Source organism: Dipodomys ordii, unplaced genomic scaffold (assembly GCF_000151885.1).
Source record: "Dipodomys ordii isolate 6190 unplaced genomic scaffold, Dord_2.0 Scaffold6, whole genome shotgun sequence".
Classification (NCBI taxonomy): Eukaryota; Metazoa; Chordata; class Mammalia; order Rodentia; family Heteromyidae; genus Dipodomys; species Dipodomys ordii.
The window spans coordinates 16,145,487-16,172,744 of record NW_012267222.1 but is presented as its reverse complement, the minus strand read 5'-3'; the positions used below and the strand labels follow the sequence as shown (position 1 = coordinate 16,172,744).

The following is a 27,258-nucleotide window of genomic DNA, read 5'->3' as shown; positions in this document are numbered from 1 at the left end:
AACCCCCCTTCACACACACAAAGTATGTGGTTTTAAAAACTAATTTTAAGCCAGGCGCTAGTGACTCATGCCTATAATCCTAGCTACTCAGGAGGCTGAGATCTGAGGATCATGGTTCAAAGCCAGCCTGGGCAAGGAAAGTCCAATTAATGACCAGAAAACCAAAAGTAGCACTGTGGCTCAGGTGGTAGAGAGCTAGCCTTGAGCTGAAGACCTGAGGGACAGTGCCCAGGCTCAGGGTTCAGGCCCCACAACCGACCAAAAAAAAAAAAAGCAAAAGAAGCTTTTTATCTGCATTGTTAACTCAGGACCCTTCAAGAGCCTGGGAGTCAACTCTTTGACACCTAAGCATTAAGGATCATTTCACAGGGCTGGGAAGGTGGCTCAGTGGTAGAGCGCCTGCCTTGCATGCTCGGGGCCCTGGGTTCGATTCCTCAGCACCACATAAGCAAAAAGAAAAAAGCCGGAAGTGGCGCTGTGGCTCAAGTGGTAGAGCACTAGCCTTGAGCTGAAGAGCTTAGGGACAATGCTCAAGCCCAGAGTTCAGGCCCCATGACCGGACCCCCCAAAAAAAAAGGATCATTTCACAATGATTTAAGAAACTAATTTTCATTTAAGAAAAAGCTACTAATTAATACATAGGTACCAAAACTGAGGAGAATTTAGGGTAAACTAATTTGGTAAAAACATCAACAGAGGACAAGATGGTTGTATTAAGAATAGATATGGAGAGGGTGTGGAGGTGCATGGAGGAACTCAGAAAGCTAGGAGGCTGGAGCAAGAGGATCTGATGTTCAGAGCCAACTGGGGGGCTGGGAAGGTAGCTCAGTGGTAGAGTGTTTGCCTTGCATGCATGAGGCCCTGGGTTCGATTCCTTAGCACCACATAAGCAGAAAAAGCTGGAAGTGGCACTGTGGCTCAAGTGGTAGAGCACTAGCCTTGAGCTGAAGAGCTGAGGGACAGCGCCCAGGCCCAGAGTTCAGGCCCCACAAAAAAAAAAAAAAAAGCCAACTGGGGCTACATAGTGAGATCATGTCTCAAAACACCCAATAATAACCTAAAATACTAAAATAAAAATAAAAAGAGAACATGGACTATTATCTGCCTGGCTCTACAAAAAAGATTTCTTTTAGTCTGTAGTGTCATTAGTTGGTTACCTATGGTTTATACTGCAAGTTTGTTAATGTTTATTCAACAATAAAACAGGTACTTTTTGGTTTTGTATTGCTTTTCTATGTTCCAAGAGTACTTTTGGGGTTGAAAGGAGATTTAAAATTTTCTTCTAACAATCTGATAACAAGAATGAGAAGGCTGTGGAGAAAGAGGAACCCTATTACACTGCTGGTGGGAATGTACACTTATACAACCACTTTGGAAAGCAGTCTGGAGGGTCCTTAGAAAGCTAAAGATTGACCTCCCTTATGACCCAGTCATACCACTTCTAGGCATCTACCCTGAACAACAGGAACCAATATACAAGGACACGTGCACCTCCATGTTTATTGCAGCACTGTTCACAATAGCTAGGATATGGAAACAACCCAGATGCCCCACCACAGATGAATGGATCCAAAAATTGTGGTATCTATACACAATGGAATATTATGCCGCCATTAGAAATGACAAAATAATGGCATTTGCAGGGAAATGGATGGAGCTAGAAGGAATCATGTTGAGCGAGGTAAGCCAAGAGCGAAGAGACAAACGGTACATGGTCTCCCTGATAAGTGGATGATAAATCCAAAATGTTAGGTGATACGACAAAACTAACAGGACTTAAGAAACAAAGAACTCCCACTCATCTGGTTGAACCACTACTAAATATCCCCATGCTGCTGATCACATGTATGGTGTATAACTGTGAACCCCGTTATATGTTACAGACTGTGATAGACAATTTGCTCCAGGAAAGTTAGAATGAACTTGTGACTTTAAATGAGCATCATTATTCCACAATACTGTGAAATTCCGGAAATTATGTAATCACTTAGTCACAATAAAAAAAAAAAAGAACCTGGGGAAGGGAAGGAGGGAGGGGATGGTAGGGGGAAAACAATGGAGGGGGTAACAATGTTCAAGAGGAAGTGTACTCATTACCTCACTCATGTAACTGTAACCCTCTGTATAGTATCTTTACAATAAAAAAAAAAAAAAAAGAATGAGAAGGCAATGGGGCCCTAGAGCACTAGCCTTGAGCCAAAAAAAGCAGCATCAGAGCCTAGGCCTTGAGTTCAAGCCCTATCCCTCCCCACCAAAAAAACAAACAAAAAAAGAATGACAGATGTTAAAGAGTCTGAATTGAGCAGAAAAGGCCAAAGGTATGTAATTATATAAAAGCCAGGTGTAAGACTCTGATTATAAAGTCTCCCTTCTAGCTCTCCATTATTTTGGAATACAAGAACCACTCCCTAGATTGAGGACTTGAGATTAATGTGTCAAAACTCCAGATCTCTCCTGTACCGAGGCAATACAAACTGAGACTGAATGTTTATTAAGATAACACACATCACTATTGGAGGGGGGCAGGTGGAGGCACAAGTAGATTGTCACAAGATTGTACAAAGAATAGAATGTTCCAACAATGGAACCTTTAGACAGTTCCTACCTCTTCATATCCGGTTTCAAACCTTTCTCATTCATTCCTGACATGTTTCACATTTTTCTTTTACTTCTTCCTTTCCTACATTTCTGATTCTTTACGTTAGCACTAAATGATTCTATCATATTCAGTATATCTGACCTTCAACCTAGTGATAGACTAAAATCTATTCTGTATGTTCCCCCACCCATCTTTATTTCTTTCAGAAATTCTCATGGGAATCTAGAAGATGTCATGATTTATCTAAGAAACTGGTGAAATAGAAGGAACAGGTGAGAAAACACGAAGTTTTTTAGTGAAGATGAACTGGCAAAAAATTTTGATAACATAGTGTGTTTGTACTTTGGGACTGCTCTTTGACATATATGTAGACTTGATAATTACATTTTCCATTACAGATTAAAAACAGGCTGTGTCCTCTATGACTGCTTCCTAATAAGTTTAGATAGTGTGAGACGGTCTCTCTCATGCCCTAGCATTGGAAAAAGAAAAGTATAATAAAACAAAAAGTCTACCCTTAAATTCTGTCAATTATAAGACAATTTAATTTTTTACCTCATTTTAATATTCAAACACTGTCAGAGCCTACTCTAATTACATTGATATTCAATAACAACTTTTCAGTTTCATATGTATTTTTCTTGCAACTTGTTCTGCTATTTAAAAAATTTACTATCCTATAGTTATTTCCTTTCTTGTACTTCCTTTGACTTTAATTTGATCTTCTTGTAATAGTTTCTTTAGGGAAAGCAAAGGTCAACAATACATTAACATGTTTCTCTTCTAAACTAAGCAGTGGCTCAAACTTCTATTTAAACACTGTCTTAGCCAGGCACCAGGGGCTTGAACCTGTAATTCTAGCTATTCAGGAGGCTGAGATCTGAGGACTGTGGTTCCCCAGAGGGAAAGTCAGCAAGACTCAATCTCCCAAAACCCAGAAGTGATGTTGTGGCTAGCTCAAGGACAGTGCCCAAGCCCTGAGTTCAAGCCCCAGAACTGGAACCCATTAGCAATGTTGCTAGGCAGAAGAACAGATCACTAAAATGTCTTCTTAATGCCTTGTTCCTATGAATATGTAGCCTTACATAACATCCAATGTGATAAAATTAAGCATCTTGAAATAGATTATTAACCTGTATTGAGTAGACCCTATGTAATTAGGAGGATAATTTTAACTGAAAGTGAGAATCAGAGGGAGACTGTAGAGGGTATGTTTCTGGCTTTGGAGAAGGAGGAAGAGGTACCAAGCAGGAACATGAGTAGCCTCCTAAGGAGGGAAAAGGCCAGATTCTCCCACAGACCTTTTAAAGGAAACAAACTCTTCCCTATAATTCAACTATAGCCTAGAAAAACTCAATTTAGATATCTGGTTTCCAAATATCAGATAATAAATTTATGTTGATTTAAACTATTAAATTCATTGTGATTTATCACAGCAATAGTAACTATGAAAAATATCTACAAAATTGTTCTATGTTTGGGTTTCATTTTGTTTGGTGTTCTTCCTGTAACTTCCCCTTTGAATTTTTCTTTGACCTTGACTTACATAGAAGTACGTGATACTATGTTATTTAATTTCCAAGTTTTTTTTGGGGGGGTGCAGATTTACCAACTTTTTTTTTTCATTAAGTTCCGTGTAAATTGCAGTTTGTGGCTAGAGAACATACCTGCTTCATTCACTTAAATCTTTTTAAATTATCAAGTCTAGTTTTATAAAACAATGTAGTCAATTTTGGTAAATATATCATACATTTAAATGAATGTAAATGATCAGTCTCAGTGTTTACAGAGTCAACTAAGTGAAGCTACTGATTATGCTTTGATAGTCTTAGGTTTTGGTTTATGGATTTTTGTAAGTTGTGTGCTTTCTGCTTATGTGAATTCCTTTCTCTACTTCTGCATACACGAGTAGGACAGAAGCAGTATTAACGACTTCGGGATTTTGTCTATTTTTCTATGTCACTTAGGAGTCAGCATCAATTTGTTTTCATTAAGAGTTATGTGTAGGGGCTGGGAATGTGGCTTAGTAGTAGAGTGTTTGCCGGCATACATGAAGCCCTGGGTTTGATCACACAGTACATAAAGAGAAAAAGCCAGAAGTGATGCTGTGGCTCAAATAGTAGAGTACTAGCTTTGAACATAGAGAGGCTTAGAGACAGTATCCAGGCCCTGAGTTCAAGCCCCAGGACTGGCAAAAAAAAAAAAGTTATGTAATATCACCCATTTATGACCAAATGCCATCAAGTATTTAAGAAGCAGAATCTGTTCCTAACTTAGAAAGAGGTCTGCATTACCCAGATACCAAATATATGGTAATTATTCTAATCCTACAAAATGTTTTTCATGAATTTAGAGGCAAAAATAAAAAAAACTAAAAAAATCCCATAATATTTTAGAAACTAAAATTCAGTAATATATAAACTTAAAATACTGAAGTCAAAAAGTTACTAGGCAGGGCATTGGTGGTTCACGCCTGTAATCCTAGCTGATCAGGAGGCTGAGATCTGAGGATCACAGTTCAAAGCCAGCCTGTGCAAGAAAGTCCATGAGACTATTATCTCCAATTAACCACCAGAAAATTAGAAGTGGCACAGTGGCTCAAGTGGTAAAACACTCACCTTGAGCTGAAGAACTTAAGCACAGTGCCCAAGTCCAGAGGTCAAGCCCCATGACCAACAACAACAACAAAAAGTTACTTAGCTGTATGCCAGCAACTCAGGCTTATCCTAGCTACTTTATGGGGCTGAGATCTAAGAAGCAAAGTCAACCAGAAGACAAAATCCAAGATACTTATGTCTAATTAACCAGTAAAAAGCTGGAAGTAGAAGTATGGCTCAAGTGAGAGAATCCCAGGCCTTGTGTGGAAAAGCTAAGCAAGAATTCAAGGCCCGGAGTTCATGCCCCAGTATCAGGGGAGAAAAAAGATAAAATAGGGCATTTAGTTGACAGTAAGTTTTTGACTAAATGTATGTAGTTCAGTAAGGGCATCTTTTGTGTTAAAACACATTTAAAGCAAAATAGTTTAATGCCCATAGTATGTCTTTTTTTCAGACAATGTATACTAAGCAGGAAAATTCCTGTAAGCTTCCAAATATGCATTCAATAACAAAATTTAACATTGTAGTGGTTCTTCTTTGAAGCTTCCAAATATGCATTCAATAACAAAATTTAACATTGTAGTGGTTCTTCTTTGATGTGTGTATGTGTGTGTGCGCACGCGCGTACACTCACACATGCACATATGTGCTGGGACCGGGACTTAAACTCATTGCCTGGACACTATCACTTAGCTTTTTCCGCTGAAAGCTATCATCACTGCTCCCCTTAAGCCACAGTTCCACTTCTCGTTTTGTGGTTAATTGGAGCTAAAAAAGACTCTATACACTTTCCTGCCGAGGCTGGTTTCAAATTACAATCCTCAGATCTCAGTTTCCCAAACAGCTAGGATTAAAAGTGTGTGCCACTGGCACCCAGCTCTTTATAATTTTTGTTTTTGTTTTTTTTTTGGGGGTCCAGTTGTGGGGCCTTAAGTCTGGTCCTGGGCGCTGTCCCTCAGCTCTTCAGCTCAAGGCTAGCACTCTACCACTTGAGCCACAGCGCCACTTCTGTCTTTTTGCTTATGTGGTGCTGAGGAATGGAATCCTGTACCTCATGCATGCAAGGCAAGCGCTCTACCACTGAGCCACCTTCCCAGCCCCTATAATTTTTGTTAAACAAAGAGAAAACTTACTAACAGACCATTGTTATAGCACAGGTCTATAGAAAAGGCAAATATATAAAGACCAAAGTGGAAATTACCTGGTGCCAAACTTGGGTTTAAGGGACTAGAACTGTGCGGTCCACGCAGCTCTAGCTGCCTGTTCACTGCCCACTGAGGCACACCAGGGCTCACATGGTACACATCTATAACACAGACTGGACACCAGCTTTCAAATTAGACAGAATATGAGCTGTTGACTCCACCGTCATATATGCTTAAGCTGGAAAAATGTTGCTAAATCCAAGTTTTTGTCATCACAGTCCAGTTCATGGTATTTCCAGGTGAGGAGATAATGCTTTGGGTGAGTGTTCAGACTAAATTTTCCAGCTTTGCTAGATCATTGGTTTTGCTCAAGAAGGGGATGGAAAAAAGAAAAAAATGTGTGTCTTCTTTTGCTGGACTCCTCATGCTTCAACATGTCTGGTATATCTGCCTAACAATTTGCTTGTATTTTTATTTCTCATTCCCTCTTGTGTAACATCACTAAGATTATGTGCTTCCATGGATATTCTTCTCTTTTCATTTTCTTTATTTCACTATTTCTTCTCCAAAGCCATGGTGTTTATCTCTGTTCTCTAAGAGTAGCAAAGGATGATGACAATTTTACCATAATAGCCTTAATTCACCAATGTACTCAAAATTATTTGTAGAATGTGATACAAATACAAACTCAACTCATAAGTCCCATACTACACATTTCTATAAAGCCATTAAGACCTTCTCCCCATTTGAGTACAGCTCCAGTGGCTAATACCTGTTATCCTGACAGTTCAAAGCTGGAAAGGAAAAATCTGTGAGATTCTTACCTCCAATTAACCAGCAAAAAACAGTAAGTGGAGCTGTGTCTCAAGTGGTATAGCATTAGACTTGAGCAAAAAAACTAAAGGACAATATCCAGGCCCTGAGTTCAAAATACTGTTGAACTGGCGCACACACACACACACACATACAGATTAAAATTATGACAGTTATGGAATCAAGTTTTATATAATATTGAGGAATCAAGTTTTATATAATATTGAGTTTCTGGCCAAGTTCTGAATGCTACCTCATAAATAATGATTACTATTTTGATTCTTTTGCATTAAGAATAGTATATAGTATCTCTACTTACACATAAGAATTCTGGCTCAGGTCTGTAATCCTAGCTTCTCATGAGGCTGAGATCTGAGGATCTCAGTTCAAAGCCAGTCCAGGCAGAAAAGTCCCCATGAGACTCGTATTTTCAATTAAACCCTCAAAAACCAGAAGTGGGTCTGTGACTCAAAGTGGTAAAGCTCTAGCCCTGAGCAAAAGAGCTTAGGGACGGCACCTAGGCCCTGAATTCAAGCCCATGACAGGGAGAAAAAAAAAAAGAATTCTAGAATGAAGAGAAATCTGAGAATGATACATTTTGCTGGCCCTTATTAGTTCTTCAGGATGAATATATGACTTTGAACTCCTGTCACTGCCTGTTTCTCCAATAGTTAATTTATGTGAACACTACATTCATCTCTAATATAAAAACTCAGTAAGAATTGTTTTAAAGCCAGATGCTGACGGCTCACACTTGTAATCCTAACTACTCAGGAGACTGAGATCTGAGGATCAAGATTCAAAGTCAGCCCAGGCAAGAAAGTCTTTGAGACTCTTATCTCCAATTAACCACTCAAAAGGCAGACATGGAGCTATGGCTCAAGTATAGAATGCTAGCCTTAAGCTAAACACTCATTTCAAGTGCCAGGACAGACTGGAAGGCAAGGGGGTGGGCAGGCAGGCAAAGTCTGCACGCACACACTCAGAATTATTTTACATTTTTATTGCTTGACTTAAAAATATGTTAACAGCCGGGTGCCTGCTGGTGGCTAACGCCTGTAATCCTAGCTACTCAGGAGGCTGAGATCTGAGGATCGGGGTTCAAAGCCAGCCTGGGCAGGAAAGTCTGTGAGACTCCTATCTCCAATAAAAAAAAAAAAAAAACAAAACAAAAAAAAACACTAGAAAACTGGAAGTGGCGCTGTAGCTCAAGCAGTAGAGTGCTCGCCTTGAGCTCAAGAGTGCAGGAACAGCACAGCACCCAGACCCAGAGTTCAAGACCCACAACCAACAACAACAACAAAAAAAGTGTTAACAGGAGATTTAATATGAAAGGTACTATGATAGGACAGACTTATGAACATGGGTTGCCAAACCCTGGAACTCTGGCTCTGCTGCTTAACAACCTTATGACCTTCAGCCAGGATTGCCTTCTCTGTGCTCTAGTCTTCTAACAAATAAGAGCAATAGGTAGATGGAAGGGTTAAAGAAGTCAATACTACAGCCTTGGCAGAAAAGTCTGAGAGTCCACTTCAACACAAGTTGGGCTGGTGGTGCACAACTGTCATCCCAGTTATGACATGAACCATGAAACAGGTAGACTGTGGTTGTACCAGTACAAGCAAAATGTGAGATCCTATTTCAAAATCACCAGTACAAAAAAGTCTAAAGGGATTGTTCTTTAAGAGGGCAGTGAGTTCAAACTCTGGTACTGCCAAACTCACAAGAATGATGATGCTAGGGCAACACGAGAGAGGGGACCTGAAGGCTAACCTAACAGCCTGGCATAATATTCCGAACAGACACCTGGCATCCATGTATTTGTTCTGGGAAATATACAATGAAAATACTTCCAAAAGAAAGTGAGGTGTAACAAGAGTTTGTCAAGGACTATGAGCAAAGTGGACTAACCAGAGAGGATGAAGGAGTAGATGGACAGGTGGGAAGATAAAGCCCCCAAATGTATAGTGTAGGACCTGACTTAGAGAGGATGGTTCAAACACATTTCAAAACAAATGGGAAATAATTACTTCTATAGTACAAATCTCTCATGTGTTTGATCACAAAGGACCACTTGCTTTGTTGACCTGGTTAGGTGCTAATTGTGACATCAAACAATGCATTCAGAATGGCTGCTATAGGTGGTATATTCAACACAGGAGAAGTCCCTCTCCAACTCAGGTAAGATAAACTTATTTAGGAAAGTACTATAGGATAAAAACAGGATAGGATTTTTTACTGTTTTTCAATGTTCTTATATCACTACTGATACTAATTCTAGTGTTTTTTAATATGGTGAAGGTGGGTTAAAAAAGCTTCCTAAGTTTCTAGTATCTCAGATTCTTACAGAGATCTAGTGGGTACAAGAACCACAAAATATTTCTTTAAAAATACAACATTTTTACTGAGCTAATACATACACAATACAATTTTTCTTATGTTCTTTTATTACTTGTTTATTTACTATTTATTTATCACTTACTCCTGTGCAACACCCTCTCTCCCAACCAAAACTACTACTGTCTGTATGGCTTTGCCTACTTCAGACATTTCATTTAAATGAAATCACATAACAAGCATCATATCATTACATTTCCACCCAATAGTTCAAAGTTCATTAAACTTATCAGAATGCACCAGAACTTCATTTCTTTTTATGACTGAATTCTCACTAATTATTCTAGGTAGAACATTTATTCCCTTCCCAATCATGGCAGAGATCACCTTATTTTATTTGTCCCCAAAACCTTACATCAAAGTTATCCATGCATAAGAACTGTTGTATGGAATCTTCTCCCAATCTCCCACATTAACTTCTTGAGAGTCTCTTAAGCAAATAAATTATTCAGGGTAGAGATCAATATAGTTTTAAGGTAACATCTGGGGCCCTTAATACTGACTGACAAATAGAAGTATTATTCAACAAGAGTGTTTAGTGGTCATGTGCTCTGTGCTGTGAATATATCTTTATCCGTACAACTTTATGAGGTAAGTACAATTACATTTCTAGATAAGAAATAAGCTTTAAAAAATACCAATTGGACTGGGAAGGTGGCTCAGTGGTAGAGTGCTTGCCTTGCATGCATGAGGCCCTGGATTCAATTCCTCAGCAGCACATAAGCAGAAAAAAGTCAGAAGTGGCGCTGTGGCTCAAGTGGTAGAGCGCTAGCCTTGAGCTGAAGAGCTGAGGGACAGCCCCCAGGCCCAGAGTTCAAGCCCCATGACTGGCTAAAACAAACAAACAAACAAACAAAACACTACAATCAATGATTGTGGTAACTTTCAAATCATTTAGGCTTCCAGAATACTGGTGCATTTCTGTAGATGATACTTGTGAGCTAATAACAGTAAAGTAACAAGACTGTGTAGTAGAACTTGAATGTCTTAGGGATTCATTTAGAGGAAAGTGTATTCTATGATTATCCAAGATTCTGAAGAGCCAAGCAGAGATGTGCTTGACAGATAAGGATTTTATAAATATTATTTCACTCATTCATTCAGGCTTGTGGTCTCACCCATGACAGATGTGTGCATTACCATTTAATTATAAGCCTACTAGATCTTTTTTTTTCTGTGTGTGTGTGTGTGTTTGGTTTTTTGTGGTCATGGGGCTTGAACACTCTGGACCTGGGCGCTGTCCCTCAGCTCTTCAGCTCAAGGCTAGTGCTCTACTACTTGAGCCACAGCACCACTTCCTGTTTTCTGAGTGGTTTATTGGAGATAAGAGTCTCATGGACTTTTCCTGCCCGGGCAGGCTTTGAACCATGATCCTCAGATCTCAGCCTCCTGAGTAGTTAGGATTACAGGTGTGAGCCACTGGCGCCCAGCTCTTAATGGTTGTTTTTGACATAGGCTCTCATATCCTATCTGGGTATGCACCTATAACACAATTAGCCTATATCAGGCTTCCTTTAGTTGCTGGCGTGACAGCAACTAAAGGTATTGCCAGATTTTGCTGTCTGGCTTGCATGTAGCCATTTTTAGCCTCTCCTGATATATAGGATGAGAAGTATGTATATGGGTTGAGAAAAAGGGTATTGAGAACTTTTCTGCCTACGCTGGACTTTGAATGAATCTTGATTCACCCCTTCTCAGCCTCTCAAGTAGCTAGGATTACAGGGATAAGCCACTGATGCCTGGCTTGGCTATAGGATTTTGTTTTTAAGTACAGCTAGTGTAACAGAATCAAAACACATTTAAAGGAGTAGGTAATATTAGACTTTTTTTTTTTAATTTTTTTTGGGGGTCCGGTCATGGGGCCTGAACTCTGGGCCTGGGCGCTGTCCCTCAGCTCTTCAGCTCAAGGCTAGCGCTCTACCACTTGAGCCACAGCGCCACTTCTGGCTTTTTTTTTTCTGCTTATGTGGTGCTGAGGAATTGAACCCAGGGCCTCATGCCTTCAAGGCAAGCGCTCTACCACTGAGCCACCTTCCCAGCCCTAGACAGGTTTGAGTTAATATAATTCTTAGCTTTCCAAATAGAAGTAGATATCTGGCAAAAAAAAAAAAAGAAAGAAAATTAAGATGATAGATTAAAGGGTGTTATGGTACATACTTGAATTCCCACCACTTGGGAGATACAGACAGGAAGATCCCAAGCCTAGACTATATAGTAAGACTTTATCTCACAAGAACGCCAACCCCCAACCCTAGTACCGCTCTAAACAAAAAAAAAAACAAAGGGATGAAGTCTGCAGGAAAAACTAGGATAGAGATTTAAAATAGGAAGAAAAAAAAAACCTACTGTGTACCAGTGGCCCATAACTACAATCCTAGCTACTTATGAGGTTGAGATCCAAGGATCCTGGTTCAAAGCCAGTCAGGACAGTGAAGTCTGTGAGTCTCTTATCTCTTTATACTAGCAAAAAGCTTGAAGTGGAGCTTTGGCCCAAATGGTAGAGTGCTAGTCGTGAGCACAAAAGCTCAGGGACAGCACGTAGACCCAAAGTTCAAGCCCCCAGGACTGGCATAAAAAACAACCACCTATGGCTGGGAAGTTGGCTCAGTGGTAGAGCACTTGCCTTGCATGCCTGAGGCATGCATAAGCATAAAGAAAAACGCCAGAAGTGGCGCTGTGGCTCAAGTGGTAGAGCGCTAGCTTTGAGCTGAAGAGCTGAGGGACAGCGCTCAGGCCCAGAGATCAGGCCCCACGACTGGACCAAAAAAAAAAAAAACACCAAAAAACAAAAAAACAACCACCTGACAAAACCAACAACCTGGAAACTACAAGCATACACTAGATGTAGCCAGCTATCTTCAGAGTACAGGAAATCATCCATGAAGAATATGTAGAGTAATAAAATAAGGAGGGTTTGAAACTGATTACAAGATTATATGTCATACTTACCAAAATTCATAGAATACTAATGGGGTGAACTTTACTGTAATATACATTATGCTCAATTATCCTAACTAAAAAAGAAGATGGTAATATTTAAATCACAAAAACGTATTTGTGACAGTCTTTACCTTAGTTACCTGCTATATTGAAAAACATACAAACTAAAAAACAATAGCATTTGAGATGCCCAAGAAAAGGCTTTATAAACATAAATATGAAAATAGGAAGCTGGGTGCTAGTGAATCACACCTATAAGGTGAGAAGCAGTTTGAAGCCAACTAGGTAATAAAGTCTGTGAGATGCTTATCTCCAATTAACCACCAGAAAACCAGAAGTGGAGCTGTGGCTCAAAGTGGGAGAGTACTTGGCACTTTTCTGCATCAGTGGGGAAAACTGTCTTTTCCAAGCATTGGAAGCAGTTCTTAGGGCTTCTGGGTGCCAGGGGAAGATGGAGATTAGAGAAAGGGAAGCTCATGGTAGGACCTAGTTTACGGAGGGCTTTCTTTTAACTGAAAGTAGGTAAACACAACAATTCCTTATAATGAAGAAAGGTGCTTTACTAAGCCTGGAGAAAATTGAGCTATCAAACAGTAACCAGAGAAGCCAAGTCTATTCATGGAACTATATAACAGTTATTTAATGGGAAAGGGGCTGAGCCAAGGGGCTTGGGAAGGAGGAATGGTGTCTGATCCGATCAGGAGATGACATGGAATCATTCTGCAGCACCCACTCATATGTTTCAAGGAATGCCTGAGATCTCATCATGGAGCGCAATAAGCAAACAAGGAAGGCATGATAGAAATGTACTACTGAGGCAGCTGTATTTTTTAAGGCAATTTAGAAAGTAATAGTTCACAGAAAAGGCAGAAAAAGCCTTTATCTGTAAGGATGGTCAGAGTGAAACCTCTAACAAGGATTTAAGAGGTAACTGTTGCTTCTAAAATTATGCTCCTGGGTGTGGTGTGGTGTGATTTTTACCTGTAATCAGCTACCTCCCTCAGGAGGCAGAGACCAAGTCTAGCCCACGCAAAAAATTATCAAGACCTGGCCCTAACCATAAGCTGGGCAAGGTGGCAAACACCTATGATCTTAGCTACATGCTAGACATTGTAGGAGGAATGCAGTTGGAGCCTAGCCTCAGGTCTAAAAAAAAGTGCATCACCCTATCTAAAAATTAAAGCAAAAAGGGATGTAGGGTGTGGCTCCAGTGGTAGAAGGCCTTTCTAGCCAAGCATACATTCAACCCCCAAGACCACCAAAATCAACATTCAACAAAAATAAACAACAAAAAGCCCCCTCTGATGGGTTTGGCGGTTGGCCCAGAACTTAGACTATGTGTAGGGATGCCAAGTTCTGCATCTATGTTGAGAAGGATAAAGAAGGTGCAAATCCTGCAAGAACTAGGACTGTGGGACATCCACATGATTGTGCTCTACTTTGAGTCCTAGAAACTAAGATTTCCAAGGACATTTCATAGCCTTAACTGGAGCAAAAGTTAGAAACCCATTTCAATTTCCTTAATCCTAATGTTGACCTTTTTTGTTTTGCCTGTCCTGGGGCTTGAACTCAGGGCCTGGCCACTGTCCCTGAGTTTCTTTTGCTCAAGGCTAGCATTCTAACAATTGAGACACAGCATCACTTCTGTCTTTTTCTGTGTCTGTGGTACTCAGGAATCAAGCCCAGGGCTTCATGCATGCTAGGTAAGCATTCTACCACTAAGCCACCTTCCCAGTCCTGATATTCCTCTTTATATCAGGGCTTTAAGAATGAGTCTTTTTTATGTTGGTCTATTGAAAAATATTTTTATTTCTGGTTTTATACTTACTATGTTTTCTTTTTTTGGGGTCTGGTTGTGAGGCCTGAACTCTGGGCCTGGGCACTGTCCCTCAGCTCTTCAGCTCAAGGCTAGTGCTGTACCACTTGAGCCACAGCGCCACTTCCGGCTTTTTTCTTTTTGCTTATGTGATGCTGAGGAATCGAACCCAGGGCCTCATGCATGCAAAGCAAGCGCCCTACCACTGAGCCACCTTCCCAGCCCCTGTTTTATTTCGAAGTATTTTCTCAGCTTGTAATCCTAGCTACTTAGGAGGCTAAGATCTCAAAGTCACGGTTTGAAGCCAGCAGGCAAGAAAATCTTGAGACTCATTTTCAATTAATCACCAGAAAAGCAGGAAGTGGAGCTGTGTCTCAAATGGCAGAGCAAAAAAAGCTCAGGGCCTGAGTTCAGGCCCCAAAACTGGCATCAGAAACAAAACTAGCTAGGTACCAGTGGCTCACATCTGTAATCTGAGCTACTCAGGAGGCTGAGATCTGAGGATTGAGGTTCAAAGCCAGCCTGACAGGAAAGTCCATGAGACTCTTATCTCTAATTAATCACCAGAAAACCAGAAGTAGCACTTTGGTTCCGTGGTAGAGTGCTTACCTTGAGCTGAAGAGCTCAAGGTCAGCACCCAGGTCCAAAGTTCAAGTCCTACGACCAACCAAAGGAAAAAAAAAAAAAAAAGCAAGTATTATTAATGAAATCTTTCCTGAACTCGGAAGTACAATACCTTTACACTTCAAATTAAGTCTAAATAAAGAGAGTATGAGCCACCTGATTGCTTACATGGACCAGCAGTTTACTAACATCATCTCAAACACATATAGTCTATCTCCATTTTAAAATGAACCTTTATATTGCAATGTTTGCTAAATTCACAGAACAAAGTAAAATTCCTGCAAGTTGTCACATAAGCAAAGTCAATGGCTAATGTGACTGCTACATGCGTAGGGTTATAGGATGGTGTTGTGGTCTCAATAGTCAAACTTCATCTTTAATACCCACAGACAGAAATGAGATGTTGGATCTCTGCCAAGTAGGACCTTGGAACTGAGATTCTCACAAAAAGCCCTGTAACTCCTAAAAGAATAATAGCCACAGTAAAAAAGCTACAATAATAAAATGGGGGTAAATAAATAAAATGAGAGTGAGGGAAGCAAAAGCAAAACCAGTAAGCAAACAAAAGGAAGGAAAGCTGTTTACTTTCAGCTACATGAAAAGGGGGGACTGCTGTCACATTCAAAAATTCAGCAACCAGACCATAGGGAATCCCTTCACACTTTGGGGTATGAGTATGGGCTGAGGACATCAAACCCAAAATTATTTCAAGCAAATATGTTCCCTAAGTCATGTGGCAGGTCAGATAAATACAAATATGGGACAGCTTTAGCTAGACTTGCCCTTGATCTATAACCAGAAAAGTTTACCTGAAGCTGAGTTCATGAGAGACATTAAGTATACAGAGACAATACACTAGGATCAACAATGAAAAGATACAATGAGTAGAAAACTTAGAAATCTGACAAAACAATTTCAAACAACGTTTTTAGATAATTAAAAAATTACTTAAATAAATGGAGATCAGGAAGACTGCAATTCAAGGATAACCATGGAAAAAAGCAAAACTCAACCAACAAGCTAGGCATGGTAGAACACATGCTGCACAACAGGCCTTAAATTTAAAGATCCTAGTCTTGAGGCTAGTTCTATGTAAAAACACAAGACCCTACCTGAAAAATAAAAAAGATGAGGGATCTGGTTCAAATGGGAGAATGCCAGCCAGACAACAAGCACTTGGCCCTAAGTTCAAATCCTAGTATATAAAAAAAATTATATTACACAGTGTTAGAATGCATTCCTGAAACAAATGAATTCCTCTATGATAAATGGGGTAAGTTTCGAATCCCTTTTTCCCTATCAAACATATAGAAACCATAGTAAGGCTTCCCAAGCTTTCAAGAAATCACCCATTTCACAGAGTTTTGTGCAACAAGTTCTTCAAGTGATCAAGCAGGATAAGTAGTCCCATATCTGGCAAATCTTTGAGGCTTGTCAGAGTACACTGAAGATAAACACAAATAATTCTCATTTTAGACAAGGTCACAACCCCAAAGCAATCATGACTGTTCTATTTCAACTCACTCAAGAATATCATCTCGATAGAGGATGGCAAAAAAGTTCAAGTAGTAGAGTTCCTGTTTAACCACAGTATAGATAGGTGTGTACACACATACACACACTAGCGCGCGCGCGCACACACACACACACACACACACACACACAAGGAACCATATCCCTGTGTCTGACATTTTTGTTTTTTAATAAAAGATTTATATGTTGATTATTGTGTGTGCTTTTTTTTTTTTTTGTCGGTCATGGGGCTTGAACTCTGGGCCTGGGTGCTGTCTCTGAGCTCTTCAGCTCAAAGCCAGCACTCTACCACTAGAGCTACAGTGCCACTTCTAATTTTCTGGTGATTAATTGGAGATAAGTGTCTCATGGGCTTTCCTTGCCCAGGCTGGCTTTGAACCACGATCCTCAGCTCTTAGCCTACTGAATAGCTAGGATTACAGGTATGAGCCACCAGAGCCCAGCTTATTGTGTGTTATTTATATGTCACAACCAATAATAAAAAGCAAATGGCTCCTAAAGATAACATGAAGTACTTCATCCTCAGGAAGGGACAATAGCTATTATCAAAATAAACACCAAGAACCTGATATCCAAAGCCAAGTAGAGTGGCACATTGCTGTAGTCTCAACTACTCAGGATGCTGAGGTAAGCAGATCACATGAGCTCAAGATTTTGAGAGTCATAGGATATGCCTCAAAAACAAAACAAAATAAAACAGGAAGCAACCTCCTCTCAATTTCCAAACCAAATTGCTATGATTTCTTAACTTCTCAAAGTAAAGAGTGAAGTGAAATGAAACTAGCTATTAAGCCTATTTAGTCACATTAACGTATGACTACTTTAGTAGATATAAAGACTAAAGGCATTTTCAATTTTCATTGTTAACTTCTGTATCAAAAACAAACATCTGTTGATAAATGGAAACCAGGCCTGCCTTGGTGGATTTAAAAATTATCAGGCTACAGAGGTGGTTGAGATTCATTTATTATTGGTTCTGAAGAATGTATGACACATAGGGAAATTACAGACCTACTATTTCCTTGTCACATTGAAAAAGAACATGGCCCTAGAAAAATGTCTACTTTTTCTGATATCACCAACCTCCTCCCACATCATAGCAGTCATGAAGAACACTTTGCCTTTGATTAAGAAATCTTTTAATCAAAGATTTTTACTAATTCCAAGAATACTAACACTGCAAACAAATGTGCAATGGCATGAACACTATTTAATCCAAAGTCATTCTGTGTCTGTCCAATCCTGGGCTCTGTCATATGACATCAAAAGCCATCTAAGATCCAAAGTGCTTAAAGGAGAATGAATGCAAAAGCTCAGTGAAAATATAATTTCAGTGCAGGGTATTGGTTTCCACATTATGTAAAAAGTCAAACAAATTACTGTGCTCCAACATACAGTTTTGGGACAACATTCAACAGACCCAAACCAAGATGGTCTTTACAAAGGAAGACTGACAAACTCCAGGGGTAAAGATTTTTAAAACAGCACTAGCAAGATAAATACTGAAGGAAGCCAGTTTAGTGAGAAAACAGGTGATTGACCAGAAGTTTCTCCATACTAACTGCCTTGAATCATTTATTGATTCACTCTTTTTGTTCTTTTTCTTTTTTTGGTCGGTTGTGGGGCTTGAACTCAGGGCCTGGTACTGTCCTGAATCTCTTTGTGTTTAGGGTTAGCACTCTACCACTTGAGCCACAGCACCACTTCTGGTTTTTGAGTGATTAGTTGAAGATAAGAGTCTCATGGGGATTTTTCTTTCCAGGTTGGCTGGCTTCAAACCCCAATCCTCAGATCTCAGCCTCCTAAGTAGCTACAATTACAGGTGTGAGCCATGGGAGCCCAGCCCAATCTACTTTGCAAGTTGAATATTGTATAGTTCAAAGTATCAGATGCTTGTGTGGCATAAGTACTGAGCTGAGTAAGAAAGACACATCATAAAAATAGGGACCAACTTTTTGGCTTGTCAAGATCCCTATTGATTACACAAATAAAAAGGAACACCAAGATGTGGGTTACTAAAACTGGAGCCTATCTCAGATCGATGATGGGGAGGCACACTGAACTGGCCCCTAGTGTGCATGAGTTAAGGAGCCTACCCAGGTGGGCACACAGAAAATTACACAGCAGAGAACAATGTTGTAGAAGATAGCTACTGACTCTAGAAATTAGTGGATAACCTCAGATAACTTGTAGTGTGTATATACGTACGTACATACGTACGTGTGTGTGTGAGTGTGTGTGTGTTTTGTCCTGGGGCTTGAACTCTGGGCCTGAGTGCTGTCCCTGAGTTCTTCAGTTCAAGGCAAACACTCTACTACTTGTGCAACAGCATCACTTCTGGTTTTCTGGTAGTTAATTGGAAATATGAGTCTCATGGACTTCCCTGCCCCAGCTGGCTTTGAATCGCAATCCTCAGATCTCAGCCTTCTGAGTAGCTAGGATTATGAGCCACCGGCACCTAGCTAATATCAAAATTTTTATTAAAATTTCCTAAAACTTAAAACCCTGTATGATGCTACATGAACACACTATTTGAATGGGGAAGAATACAAAACTCTGGCCAGATGGAGTGACTTGCATCATAGCTACTGAGGAAGTAGAAATCTGGAAGATCATAGTTCCAGACTGGCTAGCCAGGGTAAAAAGCATGCAAAATCCCATCTCAACTAATTAAAAGCTAGGTATGGTGGCATATTTTTCATTTAACTTATGTGAGAAGTAGGAGGATGGATCACAATCCAAGCAAAGCATAAAAAGGAGTCTTGTCATATGCCAATGACTTACACCTCTAATCCTACCTACTCAGGAGGCTGAGATCCAAAGGTCAAAGTTCAAGGCAACTATTAACTAACAAAAATCAGAAGTGGAGGTGTGGCCCAAGTGGTAGAACACCAGCCTTTAGGGAAAAAGCCCTGGTATTGGATGTGGGGGGGGGGGCGGGGGCGCAGCACATGAAGCTTAGATTTGAGGATCATAGTTTGAAGCCAACAGGACCAGAAAGTCCCAATTAACCACCAAAAATTTGGAAGTGGAGCTGTGGCTTAAGTGGCTATCTTTGAGCAAAAAAAGCTCAGAAAGCTCAGGAATAGCATTCAGGCCCTAAATTAAATCCCCAGGACCAGGGGTGAGGGGAGAGGGAAGGAGGGGGGACACCTATTCAAAATTTGTGTGTGTGTGTGTGCGTGCGTGCATGCGTGTGTGTGTGTGTGTGTGTGTGTGTGTGTTTCGGTTCTAGGGCCTGAACTCTGTTCCTGGGTGCTGTCCCTCAGCTCTTCAGCTCAAGGTTAGCAATCTACCACTTGAGCCACAGCACCATGTCTGGCTTTTTCTTCTTATGAGGTACTGAGGAATTGAACCCAGGACCTCATCCATGCAAGACAAGCACTCTATCACTGAACCACCTTCCCAGGCCCTATTCAAAAATTTTAATTAAAGCAAATGGAAGAGTGCTGGTCTAGCAAGCACATGCCACTGAGCTCAAAGCCAATACCACCAAAAGTGTCACAAACACCCATCCCCCCCCAAAAAAAAAACAAAACTGTAAAACTTTCAATTGACTACCTAACAAAGAAAATAAAGCTTTTGAAAGTGAATTTCTTATCTGCAATTTTATGAGAGCACTTTTATATAAGTCAAAAGAAGCTATAAACTTTTGACATTCTGGTTGCTATTTTCTCAAAACTAAGATTAAAATAGAGGTATTACATAGAGGAATTCCTTGAAATTACAAATTTATTGCTTGGGTTTTACAATTCTAAGGATTCAAGACCATGCTTATTTTGATTCTAACCCAAAGCAACAAAAGCAACCACTAAGGATGAAGTATGAACAAAAACAAAAGAACAACCCAGTATGTAGAGACATATACCTTGGAGGCATTTAATATATTTGGAAATTCTCATTTGCATTTTTAGACAATGGAGTTACTCTTTTGCAGGCTGTACTAAAACACAAACACACCACTGAAGAAATCAGACTAGGAATTTCAGCATTCATTTGATGGTTCTGGAAGTCAAGGAAAGTAGCAAATTAAAAACAAAAACAAAAACTCAAAAAATGGCCTCTTCTTCCATGTTCAGCAAGCATAAGATTATAAATTGCAGAACAGCTTACCTGGGACAGGGCTCTTTCTTGAATTCAAATTCAGAGAATCCACAATCTCTTCTGTTTGCCCATCTGCTTCTACCTCTAATTTGCTTGGAATCTCTTTTGTATCTTCACCAAGGCAAGTTCTTATGCTCTCCTCCTCCTCTTCTTCTTCCTCTTCTTCTAAGATTCTCTGGACTGCAGTGGGGGTACCTGAAGCAGCACCAGTTGTGGCGGCAGCAGAAACAAGGACTGCAGTGGGAGGAGAAGCTGGAGGAGTTGGAGGAGCTGGAGAAAAGGAAGCAACTATAGGAGGGGTGATGGCAGCAGTGATACACTCCATTTTCATTTCTTCTGGGGGATTTTCCAGAATCTCCAACTCAAGAGTCAATGGCAACACTTCCTGTTTCACCATTTCTACAATGCTTTCTGTGGTTGGTAATTTTTCACTAATTCCATTCATTTCATTAATTAGGTTAGTACTAGAAATCAGTGGAATATCATTAGTTGCTACGGTACAGGTTTTCTTACATATATCATCCTTAATTTCTACTGATGGTGAGTGGTCTGATGTTGCTGTGCAAGATGTGGTGCTGGGTAGAGGAATTGTATCTTCTTTCAAGGAAGAGAGTTCACATCTGTCATCTACAGGACTAGTGAATATGAGTTGGCTACTGAGAGTAGCAGAGTCAGGGGAAGCAACTGAACTTCGACCATCTGGAGAAACAGTGGGAGGTGATGGAGGCAGAGGAATCTCTAATGTGGACTCTACTGTAGCGGTCTCAGGTGTCTTTCCTGCTTGTTCATTCTTCTCTCCACTAAGGACTAGCCTAAGGACTGGAGAAGTAGTCTTTAACACTGGATCTCGTTTGGTTTTCTCTTCTAGAGAAGTAAAAAAACAAGAGTTTTAAGAATCATTCTTGAATCAGAGATTACACTATATTGCCTTAGCTGTCTTTTACCTTTTTTATCTTTATCTTTTGGACTAAATCACTGACAAAATAGGAAACAATAAACTACTTATTCTGTATTCCAAAAACACAGGTTATATTTGTTTTCTGGTTTTATCCACTATTATTTAGCGCCCATTATATATCAATCTTATTTTAGAGTAAGAATCACTTCTTTACAAGATTATGTCAAGAGTATAATGGAGGGCTGGGAAGGTGGCTCAGTGGTAGAGCGCTTGCCTTGCATGCCTGAGGCCCTGGGTTCGATTCCTCAGCACCACATAAGCAAAAAGAGCGCTAGCCTTGAGCTAAAGAGCTGAGGGACAGCACCCAGGCCCAGAGTTCAGGCCCCATGATCAGACCCCCCAAAAAAAAAAAAGAAATAAAATTAGTGCTTACAAAAAACCAAATAAAAGCAGTTCTAGGACTAATAAAATTTGTATATACAATCTTAAAAAAAAAAAAAACAATTCTCCATTAAGAAAATTAGAAGCTGGGTGCCTGTGGCTCACACCTATAATCCTAGCTGCTCAGGAGGCTGAAATCTGAGGATCATAGCTCAAAGCCAGCCTAGGAAAGTCCATGAGACTTATCTCCAATTAACCACCAGAAAACTGGAAGTAGCGCTATGGCTCAAATGGTAGAACACTCTCCTTGCGCTGAAGAGCTGAGGGATAGAGCCCAGGACAAGTTCAAGCCCCACTACCACCACCACCCCCAAAAATGAAAGAGGGGGGGGGAGGGAAGAGAGGAAGAGATGGGGAAGGGGAGAGGGGGAGGGAGAGGGAGGGGGGAGGGAGAGGAAAGGAGGAAAATTAGAGCCATGTGCTGGTGGTTCACACCTATGCTAACTATTCAGGAGTCTAGGATCTGAGGATTGAGATTTTGAGATCTCTCTCTCTCTCTCTCTCTCTATGTCTCTGTCTCTCTCTTTCTTCTGGTCCTGGGTCCTGAACTCTGGACCTCAGCTGTCCCTCTGTCCCTCAGCTCTTGAGGGACTCGAACCACAGTGCCACTTCCAGCTTTAATGCTTATGTGGTACTGAGGAATTGAACCCAGGGCCTCATGCATGAAAGGCAAGCACTCTACCACTGTGCCACCTTTCCAACCTGATTCTTCTCTCTTAATTACCAAAAAGCCAGAAGTGAAGGCATGGATCAAGTGGTAGTGTGTTAGACTTGAGTTAAAACACCAAGTGACAGCTGAAAGTCCTCAGTTTAAGCTCCAAGACTGAATGACAAATAAATTAGCTAAATAAAAATAAAACAAAGCTTATTTTGGGAGTGCCTCACTCTAAAATAATCATCTAAACCATTCTTTAAAAGTAATAGACCTAGATTAAGAAATTTTAATCCCTCTAAATAGATTTTCACTATTAAGAGTTTGGCCATCTTTGAGAAGGAATTCCATCTTTACAATTCTTTCCTACAGATGCAATCATTTAAAAATGTGCAGTAAGTCTACAACATGGAAATGACACTACAAGAGGGAGATAAACTAAAATGTTCAACAAGTAAATAAATAATGGCCTGGGCATATAATATTCTATAGTATTTAAAATAGGTTTTTAAGATGATTTAGTTAAAAAGTTGGTAATAATAAAAGCATGTGAGCTAGGCTGCCTGTAATTCTAGCTACTCAGGAGATTGAAATTTGAAGATTGTGGTTCAAAGCCAGCCTGGGTAGGGAAATCCTTGAGACTCATATCCTATTACTACCAGAAAACTGGATGTGGCACTGTGGCTTAAAGTGGTAGAGCACTAGGGCTGGGAATGTGGCTTAGTGCTAAGAGTGCTTGCCTAGCATGCATGAAGCCCTGGGTTCAATTCCTCACTGACACATAAAGAAAAAAGGCTGGGGGCTGGGAATATGGCTTAGTGGTAGAATGCTTGCCTAGCATGCATGAAGCCCTGGGTTCAATTCCTCACTGACACATAAAGAAAAAAGGCTGGGGGCTGGGAATATGGCTTAGTGGTAGAATGCTTGCCTAGCATGCATGAAGCCCTGGGTTTGATTCCTCAGTACCACATAAACTGAAAAAACGGAAGTGGTGCTGTGGCTCACGTGGTAGAGAACTAGCCTTGAGCAAAAGAAGCTCAAGGAGAGTGTCCAGGCCCTGAGTTCAAGCCCCAGGACTGGCAAAAAAAAAAAAAAAAGGTAGTAGATCACTAGCCTTGAGCTGAAGAGCTCAGGAACAGCACCCCAGTCCCTGAGAGTTCAAGCCTCACAACAGACCGAAAACAAATAAAAATCATATGACTTTTTTAAAGGAGGAAACAAAAGTGTGTATAGAGCTTAAGCACAATTTGGTAACTTTAAGAAATTATCCAAAACTGGGGATGGGAAGGTGGCTCAGTGGTAGAGCGCATGCCTTGCATGCCAGAGGCCCTGGGTTCGATTCCTCAGCACCACATAAGCAAAAAGAAAAAAGCCAGAAGTGGCGCTGTGATTCAAGTGGTAGAGCGCTAGCCTTGAGTTGAAGAGCTGAGGGACAGTGCTCAGGCCCAGAGTTCAGGCCCCATGACCGGACCCCCCCAAAAAAGAAAGAAATTATCCAAAACTAATATATGTATATTAGTTTATTAGGGAAGAGTAATGAAAGATTCTGATTATTCATAGTTTCTGCAATAAGTGTGTCAAATTTATAACAAGGATAAAACTGTTCCCTCTTTTTGTGGAAGTGCTGAGTTCAAATTGAGGGCCTTGTGTTAGCAAGAATACTACAATTTGAGCTATGGCTTTATTTCCAAGGCTAGCCTCACCAATGAGCCTTTAAATCTGTGTTCACCATAAACTTGGGATTACAGAAGTATTCTACCCCACCTGGCTTGTTTGCTGAGGCATGGGGAGTGGGGGGCAGTTATCAAGGTTTTCCTTGAACCACAATCCTCTAAATCTCAGTTTCTCAAGGAGCTGAATTAGTCAGGTGTCATCATACCCAGCCCCTAAAACTGTTCCATTTTATTCTCATATTGTGGTAGAACTAATGGCCTAGATGTGCTTCTGATTACCACCAGTCTCTCAACTGCCAAGAGATACTATTTTAACTCAGTAGGCAAAGAACAGGCCAAGTATACTGCAATCTCACTTGGCAAAGGGTATTCTGTCCTAAATGCCAACAGAGACCACCTAGAGCAATGTTTCTCTGAATGAGTAAGTTTCATGATAATTCAGTTCATTACCACACCAGGTATAGTCAGCAAGCACAATGAGTAATAAGACTTAAAGAGATGTATGGGTTATTGATCTTTATATCAATTAGCCATACATGCCCTGGATTGAAAAGATAAATAATTACACCATTTATTAAGCACTTCCTAGACTAAATGTGTAATTCTTACATCCATCACTTGGATTAAACTACACCTTCCTATTTTACAGAAAAGGAAAATGAGGCCTTTAGAAAATATCCATAGGGCCAAGTCACACAACTAACAAATGCTCAGAATGAGAATAGTGCCAAAGTCCACACTGGTCCAATTTGTTGTAGGAAGCGAAGACTTACTAATATCTTAAGTATTTAGGTGAACCAAGCAGGAAGGACATTTTGGAGCTAAGATGAAATTGTTACCTAGTACAAATCTGTACTGACTCTTTTTCACTGGGAGAAAAAAAAACTGCTACAGGGTTAAAAAAAAAAAAAAGCAATCTTTGCACACAATAAATTTTTCTATCTGTAATTTTAAAAAGAAAATAGTATTATCTCCAAAAACTGGTATGCCCTTCCCTTCCTTCCTGACTGCCTACTGGCCCCCTATCCAGCCTTCTCTTTTGGCGTATATCCTGGGGCTTGAACTCAGGGTCTGGGTGCTGGCCTAGAGGTTTTTTGCTCAAGACTAGTGCTCAACTTCTGGAGCTATAGCTCAACTTCCAACTTTTTGGTAGTTAATTGGAGATAAAGAGTCTCAAGGAGCAGGGCACAGATGGCTCATGCCTGTAATCCTAGCTACTCTGGAGGTGGAGATCTGAGGATCACAGTTTGAAGCCAGCCTGGGCAGGAACATCTGTGAGACTCTTATCTCCAATATACGCTAAAAAGCTAGAAGTGGTACTGTGGCTTGACCACAAAGAGGCTCAGGGACAGCACCAAAACCCACAGTTCAAGCCCCAGGAACAGTTTAAAAAAAAAGAAGTCTACTGGTTTAAAAAAAAAAAAAAAGCTACTGGTAAAATAAGAAATTAGCTGCTGTGTTTCTGGTAAGCAGAAGATGACAGTAGTCCCTTGTAAGTTCAATGAAATGTACTTAAAAAAAATACTACTTTTAAATTTCAGGGTAATAAGAGAAGTTGATTTTGTTATTCAAATTTCCTCTAAGCCAAAAGAAAGCATGGAAAAACTATATAGAATTAAAGCATTTTTTATTTCTCCTTCTGGAAATCTAGGCCTAAACATGACAAATTTGAGGGATATTATAGTCTAGAAATTTTGGTATTCTTTTTCACAGAATATCTGCAAAAGTAATAGTACCATATATGATGCTACCAGACAAGACAGAATCAGAGTTTGTAATAAATTTTTTAAATAGCATAGTTATAGAGGAAACTGTAAATAAAATGATTTAGCTGGGGGCTTGTAATCCAGCTGTTCAGGAGGCTGAAGTCTAAGGATCACAGTTCAAAGTTAGCCCAGGCAAAAAACTTCGTGAGACTCTTCTCTGGAGGTAGAGCTGTGGCTCTAGAGGTAAGTGCTAAGCCTTGATCAAAGAAAACTCTAGGAGCACATGGTGGGGAGAGAGAGAGAGAGAGAGACAGAGACAGAGACAGAAAGAGAGAAAGAGAAAGAAAGAGAGAGCGAAAGAGAAAGAAAGAGAGAAAGAGAGAAAGAGAGAAAGGAAAGAAAGAAAGAAAGAAAGAAAGAAAGAAAGAAAGAAAGAAAGAAAGAAAGAAAGAAAGAAAGAAAGAAAGAAAGAAAGAAAGGAAGAAAGAAAGAAAAGAAATTTTAAAGTCTTGTAGTATAGGAAATACTAAATAAGCTTAGCATATAAGCGCATACCTTATCATAACTACTTTGTATAGAAGGCATTATGGTTTTTGCAGAAGAGTTAAGAAGTTTTAAGGAAAAGACTAATAATTACTAAAATATATCCTAAATTTTGGCTTACAACTTCTTCATCACCAGATATGGGGGCCCATACCCATTCTAGCACTTGGGAGGCAAAAGACAAAAAGATTCTAAGTTGGCCGCCACTGTTGGCTACAAAGTAAAACACTATCTCAAAAAGCAACAACAGAAACACAGGTTTTATTGTGGTGGTGATGGGAAAGGAATGGCCTTCTCTAAAAGCTGTGAGAAGCACTTCTGCACTGAGAATGGCTTTAGTATTGAAAAGTTTAACTTTCCGCGCACACGCGAGCGAGCGTGTGCGTGTTGGTGCGCATGTGCGCGTGTGTGTGTGTGTGTGTGTCCCCATCCTCCCTTAACTAAAGCATTTAACTAAAATAAGTATTTGGCAGTGCAATTTTGTTGGTGGTGGTGGTGGTTGTGGATCCTGAACTCTGGGGCTTGAACTCTGAGCCTGGAAGCTGTCCCTAAGCTCTTCAGCTCAGTGGTAGAGTGCTCTACCACTTGAGCCACAGTGCCACTTCCTTGGCAGTGCAATTTTAAGTATGCCAAGTTCTTTTCTTTTAAGACTTTCCTATATAGCAAACAATATAGGACTTGCCTTTGTTCAAGTACTTTTTTTTTTTACTAGCTTAATATACAATGGGGAAAACTTTTCTATTTGTGTGTGTGTGTGTGTGTGTGTGTGTGTGTGTG

At 40.1% G+C, this 27,258-nt stretch overlaps 1 protein-coding gene across 1 annotated transcript in view; it reads right to left on the bottom strand.

Moving 5' to 3' along the window:
- Eif4g3 (eukaryotic translation initiation factor 4 gamma, 3) overlaps positions 1-27,258 on the bottom strand; it is a 190,803-nt gene that overhangs the window by 100,382 nt on the left and 63,163 nt on the right. Inside the window, exon 10 of the mRNA XM_013032571.1 lies at positions 20,578-21,432. Within this exon, the coding sequence (XP_012888025.1) occupies positions 20,578-21,432 (855 nt within the window). The remainder of the gene's footprint in view (positions 1-20,577; positions 21,433-27,258) is intronic.